At 35.4% G+C, this 14,110-nt stretch overlaps 1 protein-coding gene across 4 annotated transcripts in view; it reads left to right on the forward strand.

Moving 5' to 3' along the window:
- PLXDC2 (plexin domain containing 2) overlaps window positions 1-14,110 on the forward strand; it is a 389,290-nt gene that overhangs the window by 296,700 nt on the left and 78,480 nt on the right. For all 4 annotated transcript variants that reach the window (XM_033100592.1, XM_033100589.1, XM_033100590.1 and 1 more), the window contains one exon: window positions 125-206. In XM_033100592.1, coding sequence (XP_032956483.1) covers window positions 125-206 — 82 coding nt within the window. The remainder of the gene's footprint in view (window positions 1-124; window positions 207-14,110) is intronic.

The raw sequence follows: 14,110 nt of genomic DNA on the forward strand, positions 1-14,110 counted from the left end.
GAGTATCTTCATCCTGCACGTCTGTGGGGATGGGTGGGTGACTTTTATTTTGGTTGAGCAAGTGTTGTTGTTTTCTCCAAACTGCCGGTTAGTCATGATGACTCTGTTCTCTCCTGTTTCCTAGCCTGTCTCCAGTTTAATGGTTGTGGCCCTTGTGTATCTTCTCAGATTGGCTTCAACTGCAGTTGGTGTAGTAAACTTCAAAGGTAAAAAGTAATAATATGAAAATTTTTTAAATTTTAAAAGGACCTGCTTCCATTGAATTCTTCCATTGAATTTTAAATGTATCAGGCGTATTGATTCTTTTAAATATAAGTTATTTAAATATGCATTATGCAAGTATACAATATACAGGTATACATGTATTTAAAAAAAATGACCAAAATACAAAAAAAAAAAAAAAAAAATGCTCACAAGTGAGAATTTTAGTCCTTTCCTTTGTCTGGTTGTTCAAAATTACCAAGAACCTTCATAGTCAATAAGATCATTATCTGACATACATTCATAATCCCTTTGGGGCTTAAGATAGATGATAATTGCAATTGATGAGTCTTTAAATTGATGCTTTTGGTCCATATTCTATGGAAAGCGTGGTGTGAGACATCTTTACTATAACAAGGATAATTTACTCTTAATGACATGCACATTCTTAGTAAATTCCTCTGAATATCTTAAAGGTTACTAGCCCTGATGAGAGATATAGTCTGAGGCTGAGGAAACTAACTGGTCTCTACATAAATAGAATGTATGGTATCGGTCTGTGTTATAATTAACTGACTGACACTTAAGCTGCCTCACTTGCTGATGTCAAAGAGGGTTACTGATTTTTTATGAATGGCAAAGAGGACTTTTGAGTCCCTAGAGTGTGCAGGAGTCCGGATGATCATTTGTTAGAAATACAAATACAGAAGGAAGACTTCTGAATGTGTTTTGTTATTTACTCAACCATTTTGTGCATCAGCTATGTCCCAAGCACAGGGAAAGCAGTAGTGAATAATATAGACGTGGTCCATGCCTCTTTCACCCCCCATGAAGCTTATATTCTGTCTGAGAATTAGACGCATCTCACTTTCTCTGTGAAAATTCCGCTTCTTCCTCCAGGTGGAGAACCGAATCTCCAAGCAGGTTCCATCAGAGCTTTCTGTTGTAAGCAGTCTGTCTTATCATCTTGCTGCAGCATTTGCTGTAATGATAGAGGCGTGTTCAGGAATGTTTTAAAAGTATTAAGAATAGAATGCAAGTTTCTTGATAACAAGCTTTAGGAAACATGTTTAACTTGCTAACTTTCGGGCAACCATTACATTATTCTGCATAGAACAGTATTATTTATTATAACTTACGTTTGGTGTTCAATTTGACATGTTGTTCCAATAATTTCCTTTGGGCAACGAATTTCAAATAATGAAAAAGCAAGCAGGCAATTAGCATTCTTAAAAGCAGATTTTTAACTAGCTGTATTTCCAACGTGGAAAGAATTGCTATAAAATCAAGGGTTTGTGGTTGTTTATATTCCTATTTTTCTGACATTTCACAAAAATCGCATGCATACCAAGAATCATTCAAAATCTGTTTAGATAATGACCAAAGTGAATAAAAAAATATGGCATTTCAGTATTTAAGTAATACTGAGCTCAGAGATGAAAAATGCCCAAAAGAACAAAGTAGGGGCTTCTGGTTTGGGGTGTGTATGCAGGTCATGTTCCAGCTTAGTACTCAGCTCCGCTAGAAATCTCTCTAAACCACCAGATCATCCTGGACATGCCTTCATCATTAGCTTTTAGCATAGGACATTTGTTCATTTGTCTGTCTCCTTTGCTGGCTGTGGGTTTATTAGGGGTGATTTGCCCTTATATCTTCAGTGTCTAAAACTGTACGTGGTGCTGCATAAAAATGGATGAATGAATGAATGAATGATGATTAGGTTCCAAATGAGGGAACCATGATTAGATTTGTCTGGGACCAAAGTGTTTCCCAGGATGAGGGACTTGCAATGTTGAAAACAGGAAAATCAAGGGGAAACCAGGTCACGGTTGCCACCCAGCCTGAGTACTATTAGGACAATTCTTGTCTAAAATAATGTTATGATAGTTGAAGATTTGGGACATTAGTCTAGAAACCTACCTTCTACTAACCATTTCATTATGTTTGTTTTTTGTTTATTTTAATCTCATTGGTGGGAATATGTTTAAAGTTCCAAACAAGCAATTTTAGCAATCAAAAGACATCCACAAATTGGAAACTGGTTTGTACTGTTACTACTTCTATTGTTTTGGGAGATTTCTCTACACACATTGTGCTAAGAAATTTTCAAATGTATTTAACTTGTACAACATTTTTACAATGGAGGAAACTGAGGCTGACAGAAGCTAAGTTATTAGGTTGGTGCAAAAGTAATTGCAATTATTTTTAACCTTTTAAACCATAATTACTTTTGCACCAACCTAATATTTGTGCAGGGTCTCATTGCTCTTCGCTCTTAAATTTGGAATTGATCCTGATCTGTGTGACTCCCAGGCCTGTTGTCTTGACCCCTTTCCTGTTCTGCTTCACACCTGCCAGGCTGCAGGTGCACTAAGCAAGTTAATCTTCATCATCGCCTGAAAAGTGACAGACATCCTGCTGAAAAATATTTTTTATATAATTGATGTTGCAAAAAAGTGTTACAGGGTTGTTGTTTTTTTAGGCATAAAAACAATGCAGAAGAGAATTGAGCAGAGCATAAGGCTGGTGGTGTATTATTGAAAGCACAGCTTTTTTTCAAGATTAATAGAAAAAAGAAACATGGTGATATATATGAATGTGGAAGGAATCCATCAAAGAACACTACTGAAAAATATATAAGCTTCCTGCGTGTTACTATTTGCTGTTTTGTTGAATACCAAACCCTGGTTTTAAAATCTTGGATTTATGTTTAATTCTCCAGCAACTCAGTTATATACATATCAAAACCTGCCTAATTAATTGGTTTAACTATGGCTCATTGCACTTTTGTTCAACTTAATTTCCCCACTGCATTTTATTAATTTCTCCTTAAACCTGTGAGCTTCAAAATTTTCCTTTTGTTGCCTGGAAGCATTTCCCCAGCCTTTAGAGCTTTTATTAACAAATTCAATAAAACAAGAAGTCTTATCCTAAGCAGCACAAAAAGTGCCTTGCAGATTTTTCTTCCATTCTTCTTACTTTCTCTTTTGTTTTTATTTATCCCTGAATGATAATCAGTTGGTGGTGATTATTGAAACTCTCCAGGTGGGTTTGCTCTAAAAAGATAAGTTTAATTGGTTTGTTTATTTCCTTTAATTCTCATTTATCAGGGAGCAAAAACTAAAGCTTACCCAATGTCTGAAGGAATTTGAGCCATAGGAATATATAGAGATCTGTGATCAAAAGTGTTTACCTAGAATAGACGGCCCATTGCCTTTAGGAAAACCTGCGTTTACTTCTTCACTGCAAATTGAGAAGACCTGAATCAGCCACTTTCAACTATACCTCATATCTTCACTCATTCAACAACAATTTTTGAATGTCTCTGTGTTCAAGTTGTAATCCTAAATTATAAATTCAGTGGTTAGTAAACAAGAAAAAAAATCACTGCCTTCACAGAGCTCACATTTTTAGTATGGGAGATTGCTTTTAAGCAGAGACATGCAGAAAATAGAGTTAATAGTAAGTGATGAGTGCTATGGCAAAAAATTAAAAGTAAATAGGACAATGCAAGGGGACATATAGCAAAATTAATAAGAATAATGTAAGAATAATAGGAGTTTACTTGTTGGCTAAACAACCTTGCCGTTTTGAAGCTTGGTTTCATCAGCCATCATCCTCCAAAAGTTTATTTTTAAATTGAAAATACATTTTAGCTCTTAAAATACTCATCCATTCATTCATCCATTTAAAAATGTATTGAATACTTTCCACCCTAATGTATATAGCAAGCACTAGTCTAAGCACTGAGGTCTTTAGGACAATAATCAGGTATTCATCAGAGCCAATGCTCTTGTGGAACTTAAGAGTTTAGCTTATTAAGCTAGAAAACAAATGAATTAATAATTAAACAAAATGTCAGCTGATGATGAGTGACCTGTTGTGTTTGAAAGAGACAGTTGTTACCCTAACTGGACATACAAGAAAGGCTTCTTGGAGGAAGTGACAATTAACTTGGATCTGAATGATAGGGAAACAGCTATGTCAAGGTGAAGAAAAAGAGTACTTCAAAGGGACAGGCAAGTGCAGTGGCCCTGCTGTGGGTTCAGGTTTGATCGGATGAGGAAGGGAAAGAAGTGCGGTGAGTTGAGAGCTTTCAGAGTTGAGCATGAAGGGCAAGTGGTATCAGATGAGGTCAGAAAGGTAGCATAGTACCATGACACCGATGGATTGGTAAGCCAGCAAGGGTTTTATTCTCAGGGTGGCAGGAAGTCTTTGATTTTAGAAGAACTTAAGCAGAGAAGTGATATGATTCCGTTATATTTTTTCACGATGCAATTCTGGCTGCTCCATGGACAATAGCTGGGCTTTTTGTGTGTGCTTTTGGGTTTGTTTGTTTGTTTGTTTGAAGGGAAGGAAGATAAAAGTAGACGGCATATGCAACAGTCTACAGTAGGAGTGATACCAGTTTGGACAAGGATGATAATTATGGGGATCGAGAGAGATGAATGAATGGGAGGTATATTTTGGAAGGAGACAAATCACTTACTAGTGAATTAGAAGAAAAGGAATAGGGTAAGATAAGAATCAAAGATGCTTCCTAGCAATTTGGTGGATGCTGGTATCCTTTTTTTTTTAGCTAGATAAGATGGCACAAGGAACAGAGACTAGGTAGGGTGAGGAGAAATAGAGTTTGGTTAGGGACAAGTTCAGTTTAAGATGCCTATCAGAATTCAAGTGGAAATGTTGAGTAGGTGGAATAAATAAGCCAGAAATTCCAGGAAGAGGCTATGGCTAGAGGTTCCGATTGGAGAGTCATTATCATTTAGATAGTATTTAAATTCATGGGACTGAATGAAATCAGTGATGGAGAGAGTGTAAATTGAAAATAGAAGAGATTCCAGGAACTAGCTGATTGCTTGGCATAATGAGGACAGTGCTAATTTTCCATTACATAATATTATTTAAAGTATATTTATATACATATGTGTTTGTATAGACAGAGAATACCTCTGAAAAGACACATGTGAGACTTAAAACAATATTTGTCTCTGGGGAAACTATAATGAGCAGGGTCAGGCATGAGAATGAGTATTACATTGTATTAAGTACTCTTTGGTATGATTTGAATTGTTGCCACATGGAGTTGAAGAAAAAAGCAGGAATCAACAAGGAGAAATAGGAGAACATAAATTCTTTAAATGGTAGAAACACAATCTTACTTATTTTGGTGTCTTCCACAGCACCCAACAGTGCCTGGCCTAATAGTGGACTTCAGCATATACGGTTACACTGAATTGAGGCCAGATAATTGAGGCCAGAAATTTCCACTTTCTTGAGAATTTTAATTGCTCACTTTGGCTGTTTCTATCCATGGGCCTTGTCAGTGTCAACCACTGACACTGTAGAAAGAACTAAGCTGATACCTGGCATTAAAGATCAACATGAAGCATATTGATCACGGGGGAGTTAGACTCTTTGTGCCTTACTTTAAAGAATTTTCCACCTTATATTTACTTAATTCCAATCAGAGTCATAAGACTGGCACTGGTAAAATTTGGGGAATAAATACATTTTATGATTCCACCTACCGAAAGAATAGAACAAGCAAATCCCTACTAATGGTAAGGACCTGTGTTTACTGAATAGTAGTGTAACATATTTAGTTTAGAATAAATATGACATGAAGGAGAGATGTTCCCAAAAAACTTCTCTATATTTTTTTAACCTATTATTTCTATCGCAGTTCCCTGAGCATTCTCTGGCACTGTCTGTTATTTTCCACTGAATGAATTGAATTTCTTTGCAGTAACAAAAAGAGAAATAGAAATTGTCACATGTAAGATATATTTTTTTTAATTTTGAAAATGAATAAGTCAGAAATACTGGCTAATAATTCATTATTGCTACAAAATGTATTATAAACCTAATTAATTAAGAATGAAAAACCATTTGTATATAGACACAGCTAAATTTTGAAAATTGACTAATTTAGCTTACAGAAATTAAGCTACCTAAGTTTGAGAGAAGAGATGGAGAGAACAAATTTAAGTAGTGCAGCTGATCTCACCTTTCCCTAATCACTAATCTTACACTCTTGAAAAACGTACCAAGAGTTGACTATACCTTCCTCTTTTGATCTCGTTCCTATGTGCCCCTTAACATGGGCATATCTGCAGCACTGAGTATGACTCTAGTGTATAAAGATGCAGTGGGTACTTTTCATACCACGTGGTCCTAAAGACAAGCCAACAACTTCATCTTGGGTCAACTCTAAATCCCACAGTCCATTCTGACGTTGGAGGAAGAACTGGTTTTATTAAAAGACTGTCAGGCTCCTGAGTAGATGGTATTAAGGATATTCCAAGCATATTTTGACTCAGTATGACTTTTGCCTACTTACTCACCTCAATATCTAGCCCTCAAGTAAGACACCAACTCCACTGCAATCCTTAGAGGGCCACAGAAAGCTTTCTGTTGATCTGACTTAGCTGTAAGGCTTAATTAACTTAGTCCAAGATTTTAAGATTGAAAGGAGAGCATCAGAAACGCACAATTGTTGATTGACAAGCCGTGTACTCTTAGAATATATGGCTAAGTCTAAAATTTGTAAAATTAAGGTAAATCAGTAGTGATAGGGAGCCTGTATAATTGCACATATTTAAAGATTACCTTTATGTCCTTGATAAAGCCATAGCCTACACCCCTTTGACACCATATTTGAAGCTACGTGTTTTATACTATACCTTTACAAGATCCTTTCACATAAGGAAACCCACTGGCTTTGGTAATAAGGTGTGAAGTCCAGACCTAATCATCAAGTAGAAGCCATATAGGAAATCCAGGATCCCTGATCCAAAACTAATTATAACCTTAAGCTCATTTCAATGGATGGGGCTAAGATCAAGTTCTGCTTGGAAATGCACCTCATTTCAGATGCACATTTAGAACTCATCAAGCTTTAAGAATTTAAATAAACATTCATTGATCTATGTTCCAATATATTGACCTTCTTTCAAGTTGAAATCACTTCCATCTGCTTATCAGAATTACTGATTATTAATATTCTGATACCCAAAAATGTTACCGTTTTCAGTATATAAATTGAATGTCCGGTTTAGTGCAAAATATTAAGCTACTTACAACTCCAACAAAATCTATTTTTGTGTCTTTAATAGAAAGCATGTCCTTGCTGATGTATCAGATCCAGCAAAATTATTTAACTGAAGGAAAATTAATTGGAATGCTTTGTTGTCACACCGCCCAGTCATGACAGACAGGAAGAGAATTGCTGTCATTTCTGATCGAAGGCATCAGAAAACATTAAGTGTTAATTATACGCACTCAGCAACAACGGATAAAACATCGGTCTGAAACTGACCCAAGTCTAAGCTAAATGATATTCTTTCTGTTTAGTGTATTCAGATTAAGTGTATTGGGCTTTCTGTATCAAGGAGTACTAGCCAGTCAAGGTTCAGGAAGAGTCCAGAATTGAAGTATTTCTGCCTTATTCCAAAGGATCAAAATTCCCAAAATTGATACTAGAGAGGGGGCCATGTTTTGTTGTCTGAGGTGGATTAGACTGGATAGCTGAAGACCGAGTGGCAGAGCCAACAATTAACTGACTAATCTTGGCCAAATCAGTTAAAGCTCTTTGACTCTATACCCTGAAATGTGAAATGCATGTGTTCATCTAAATGTATTTGATTTTTATATTCTTTAGGTCTGAGTGGCCCCAACCTTAGTAGTTCTCAAATATTGGGACACTTAAGAATAGCCACAGGAGCTTGTTAAAATGTGGATTTCTCTGCAGATCACGAAGGGATTCAAATTCAGGAGGTCCAAAACAGAGCCCAAGAATTTCACTTTTTAATAAACCTTTTCAGGAGGCCCTGTGTTCTAAGAGCAAGGTGGAAATGCTGATCTTGGGCGTGTGGGCTAAGAGTCCTGCAAGCCTGCAGTGGTTATGCCAAAGTTGTATGAAAACACGTATTCCTAATTTGGAATAGAGAAATATTATAGCAGAAAGTTCTAAAGCTAAAAACATCTGTTGTTAAAATCTATTTGGAGTTAATGAACTGGGTCTTGATAAAAGGAAGCAAGTTTTGTATATATAATAAATAAAGCAGAAGATTTTAGAACACTGCTAGTTAGTTAAAATGATTGGAACAGCTTTGATTTCTAAATTTTTATTCAATGACTGCTACCAACATGGAAATTCACTGTTCTAAATAGACTAAGGGGCTGGTAGAAATACCCTACAGATAAGAAAATTGTTTTGATGTGCAGTGCTTTATAAGAGGTGAATTGAAATTTGAATTTTTTTTTTTAGTGCAAGACCCTTTATGATCCTTTCAAATTTAAATAAAGAATCTTAGTATTTCTAATAATTAGCTTGTCCTGAAAAGTAGTATAAACAAAATGGTGTTTTAAGAATACAAAATTAAAGTCAATTCTTTCTTCCTTTTGAGCATTCCAAGTCTAGCTTTAACAAAAGTATACTAATTCTTTTTGTGTGAATCAATTGTAACAGTACAATAAGGTATGATATTATTTTATCCATTACATGAAAGCATTTTGAAGTATATTTCAATATAGAGAATACTTCTGGAAAGACACGTAAGATACTGCTAACAGAGCTCACCTTGGGGAAACCTTAATATATTGGAAATTGGCATATAGAAAGACTATTACCATTTCCTCTTATTCCCTTTTGTAGAGTTTGAATTTTCACCACATACCTACACTTAATCAATCAATCAATATACAAACAAATAAATGTTTTTAAAAGAAAGAAATATGTATGTTTGTGGCAACAGAGCCAGGAGTGCAGTTTCCAGGCTCTCAGCCTCACATGGAACAGTTCTGGCTCACGTAGTAAACGGCCATCAACTGTGATTGGATGGCCATCGGCTGTAACCAGTGAGCCATTGGCCACTAATATAACTGCTGTGGCTACGCTAGCAGCAAATGGGGGCTAGCAAGAAGATGGTGGCTGGGCTGGCAAGAGCGGATTGCAGTTGGCATGGCAGATTGCAGCCAGCAAGTGGGGTTGGTTGGCAGAGAGAAGTGGACGGCAGGTTGCGGATAGTGTGGCTCCTGCTTTCTGTGTCTCCAGCTCAGCCACCAGCGAGACTATAGTGATATGACTCCCCTATCTATGGCTCCATGGGTGTTCGTTACTTTTTGGCCTTTCCATGTCCTGTGTTCTTATGTGGGGAGCGGGACCAGAGACCCCGCATGCCACCCTGCGTGACAATGGTAAAATATTTTAGAAAAATGTGGGTACTTTTTCAGAAAATTCTAGTTAAAGAACCTTTCAGGAGCAGATAATTATCAATGCTGAAAATATAGGCTACATTTCTTCCCTCTGGAAAGCTAACATTTGATTTACTAGTTTTTTGGATATAAAGCACATGTAATTCTTTTCTTTTAAAAAATGGTGTTGAGCTGTGTATTTTTATCTATCTATCCATCCATCTATCTATCTACCTATCTATCTATCTATCTGCCTATCTATGTATTTTACAGTTTTGTATCTGTCTCCTTTTGGCCACTGGCCATCTGCCAGTCTCTAAGAATGGCTACGAATTCAGAATAGAAACCAGCTTTCTTTTTTCCAAACTCTAAAGCAACAGGTACTTGAGCCAAGTCTCTTGATAACCAAGTCCCACCTGAAATATCAAGGCATTCTTTTAAGTAGTATTTGATTTTCCAGTCAGTGAATGCTGTGTTTGCCTTCCATCTGAGCACCATTTGGCAAAGTAGAGATAAAATCTGTAGAATTATTTAGCATCACATCTGTTTTTAGCTGCTTTCTCAAGATTATCCAAGTGATTTTAAAGTTTTGCTTAAGTGTTTACCAGCTGTGATGTCTGCATTTTATGTAGTTATAATTTAGAGAACTAAATTTTCAACAAACGAAATCTAACAAACATATATGGAGCATCTAAAAGTGGAGCGTTTCAGTGCTATATTACATATTCCATTCCCTTGGCTAGCTTGCACTAACACAATAACAGGTTCCCCTGGAAATAATTAAAAGATAATTGTCCAAGAATGAAATTGAATTTGTTCAATTTAAAAACAGTAGGTGCTAAATTATTATGGAAAAAAATATGATCTTTAAAGGACAAGGAAATAAGAACTTAAAAGCAAAAAACGAAGTTCACAGCTGGGTTCTATAACAAAATAAAATGACGTAAGTATTGAGTATTGGGAGAATCTGAGATTAACAGTCATATATTGAAAAGACTGACAATTGGTAAAAGAGAACATTTAATAAAAGTAGTTTATGGTTTAATATTTGTTTTGCTGGGAATCTAATGTCAAAATTTAGAAAGACATTCAAAATACTCATGTATATATATATACTCAAGCCAGCTTTTTTGAGACTTCTGTAAGAAAATTATAAAAATGTCTTTGGAATAGGTTCTGATTTTTTGCTTTCTGTTAAAATCGATCTCCAAGAGAAGTTGAAATATGACTATTTCATAATTCTTGATATGAACATACTAAAAATTTTTATGAATTTTCTAAATGTTAGAGTGTTTATTTCCTGTCAAGTCCTGAGTCAGAGATACAATCTTACCCATTACAAGGCCTGCCCAGAGTTTTCAGGGAAATTTTATAATAGGAATTCTGTCATTCATGGACAAGTTGAGGAACTCCAGTAATACAGCAATGCATATAATAATCCTGCTATTTCTTTAGTTCTGAAAACACCTACGTATCTTTTTATATAACTGTAGCGCAGTCTGACCAAGCCAGTATACGTTATTAGGGAAAAACAACAAAAAAGGTATTTCAGGATAAAAATAAGATTTATCCTTTGAACAAAGATTAGCATTCAAGTTTTCCTTTTCTGGGGTAAAAGAAAAGGAATTGGCAGATTCTAGGTTAGTGAGACTCGTTTTTTTTAGTCCTTTCCGGAGAGCCATTTTTTTCTTTCATCTCAGCTCTTGAATTTTCCGTTCAATGACAATTCATAATCAAGGGGGAGCTATTTTCTCTATGAACATGACCTTGGCTGCAACAATTTCTGATAGGCTCTGCTCCTAATAATACACGGATTTTATATGCCTAAAATAATGTCTTCTGACCACCTGAGAAGACCTCTGTATTGACCTGTCCCCTGGTCAGAATTAATGTCTCCCTTTGCACCCAGCCGGCACACAGGTTTATTTTATGCCTGCCCAGATTGCCTCCTGCTGTTGCTGCTAAATTGCATGAGCTCTGAAAGAAAGGACAGGGGAATTGTTTTAAGGAAGAGAAATGCCTTACGCAGGGAGATAGTTAAAATAATTATAATAGCTACCGTTTATTCCATATGTACTATGTGCTAGGCATCACACGAAAGCCTTTACTCCCACTAAAATCTTTTAATTCTATTATTTCATTCAATCCTTGCAATCACATTAAGAGGCAAGTGTTAGGATCCCTGTTTTATACATTAAGTAAACGAGAATTAGGGAGGTTGAAAAGCTTTACCAAGGTCAGGGAACTAGTAACTGGTGGAGCCAAAATTAAAAAAAAAAAATTTTGAAGGGTGAATAGTTGGATAGATGAAGAAAAAAACAAATACTAGGGTTGAAATTTCTCCATCATGCTTCTGTGCCTAATCTTAGCACATGTAGTTTAAAAAGTATATACATATATGCTGATTAGCAATCCAAAGCAGAACGTCGATCAGGAAAGGAGGAGGGTCCCCTCCCTTGCCTACTAAAAAGATTTTATTGGCATATGTACATTAACATCTTCAAACCTTATTTGAATGGTTTGTTGTAAAAGATACACGTAAAGTTTCCTTCAACAGTAATTGAGGTTTTATTATTGCAAAGTGCATGATTGCAGGACAGTCTTCATGAAAAAACACAAAAATCATGAATTGTAGAAATAAAAATAGCACGTAGACAGAATTCTCATGGGGGAGAAAAGATTAAAATGACATGCGGCAAAAATGGTATACGAAGGGTATTTTTATTTCGTATAGAAGATTTACTCCTGTACCCATCACTTTACTCTCGTTTTCTACTCGTATATCAGAAGATGGATCATAAAGAGACATCTGACCCAGTCTCTGAGAAGAGAGCATAATTCTTGAGGAATGGGCATAAAATACTTCAGAATACACTTAAATTTTAGCGTGAAAGCATAAACCTACATTGTCTAAAATAGCAAAGTGAACGAGAATACATACATGGTAGGAGATACATATACAGGAAAACTTGACTGGAAAAAATTACTGAAGGTGAGCACAGATTTTGTGACAAGAAATGTCCGTGAAGTGTGCGAATCAGATTCATTCCCTAAATGCCATATGCTCAGTTTTCTCAGAGCAGGCATACTCCGGCCTGTTGTTCCAGTGTCTCATTCCTTTCTCTCTCTCCTTTCTCTCTCAAAATTGTAGTGGTTTGCCCCATAAATTATATGGTCACCCTCCCTAACTCCATTCTGGGAGTTCTGGTTATTGTCTAAGTTTTAAACACATTTGTGTATTCAGAACCTGAGGCCGTGCTAGAATTTCTAGGTTCATTCAGTTATTCTCTGTAATGGAATTCCTGTGATAGATACCTTATAGCCCACACGACCTGAAGTATTTACTGTCTGGTCTTTGACAGGAAAAGTTTGCCAGATAAATGGAGGACATATAACAAATATGTTAATTAATGAAAAAAAAGTAAAATACATATTCACAATAAATTATTTTGGAATAAAATATTGACTATCAGGTTTGGGGAGGTTTCATGAAGTAGATAGTGACATGGGGTTAAGTTAGACAATTTTAAAGAGCATCACCCAAGGAAACCTTAGACAGTAAATGAAAGACCAGGTCATACTGATATAATAGTGTTTGAAAACGAATAATATAAAATTTTTTGAGTGTTGAATTGATGGGCCTTTGAGCTGAAAGAAAGGATAACATGAAAATTCAGGTCTACATACTCATTCTACATATGCTTATATCACTTTTGCTATAAATATTTTTCTATGTGGGTTAAAGGAATGTGCTCTGAAATACTAAGTCAGTTTCATTAAAAGCACATCTGAAGAAAAAACTACATATCCAAGAATGCTTCTGTTAGCATAAGGTGACACGAACTGTATTTTATGAAGCAGAAAATTGCTTCACAACCAAATTCTTAAAATCCTTCTTTTTTGCTGCCTTTAATAAGACATAGAACATTTGTACACATGAGCTGCATGAAACTCTAATAGAAATTAGCATTTAGTAATTTGATATTTTATATGCTTGGCAAAGCTGATGTAGAATAAAGCAAGGAAATAAGGAAGCAGAACGCTATTTTATGTCCAGAATCATTCCTTAAGTGGAATGAATTTCCTAATACATTGTTGGTTATCTGCATAAGGACATGTGCCTGGTGCAGTCTTAGAAACAGACACTTCCAGGTGAGATCACAGATTCATAATGTGGAGAGAATAACAAAAATTTAAAAAGGAAACAAAACTTTATGTATACTAAAGTTTACAGACTTTTTTAAGCATTGATATTACAACTTAGACTTTAAGAGGCAAATTGAATTCAAATATGTATATTTCTATTTCAAAACTCTCATACATACCCTTTTAAATAATAAGGAAATTATCTTGTATAACATTGCAGCAAACTCTAGAAGTTCTTGGAAGTGTTTCCACCAAAATTAATTTGCTTCTCCTTGGAATAATCACACTTGAGACATTAAAAGATAAAGCTAAATTTACCATAAGCCAAAGATATGAATGGAGAAACATCAATACTTTGATCAAAGTAAATTAATAAGATGGAACAATGACGATTTTCAAGTTGGAATGATTAAGCAAATACGGACCACCACACATGTATAAAAAGATATTCTAATTTAACCTGGATCTTAGAAAAGTTGTCTCACAAATATTGTATCTCTTGAAAAATATGGAAGCACATTATCAAAAAATCATCAAGCAAATATCTTATAAGAAACAGTTTTCT

This window comes from Rhinolophus ferrumequinum (genome assembly GCF_004115265.2).
Source record: "Rhinolophus ferrumequinum isolate MPI-CBG mRhiFer1 chromosome 5 unlocalized genomic scaffold, mRhiFer1_v1.p scaffold_110_arrow_ctg1, whole genome shotgun sequence".
Lineage (NCBI taxonomy): Eukaryota > Metazoa > Chordata > Mammalia > Chiroptera > Rhinolophidae > Rhinolophus > Rhinolophus ferrumequinum.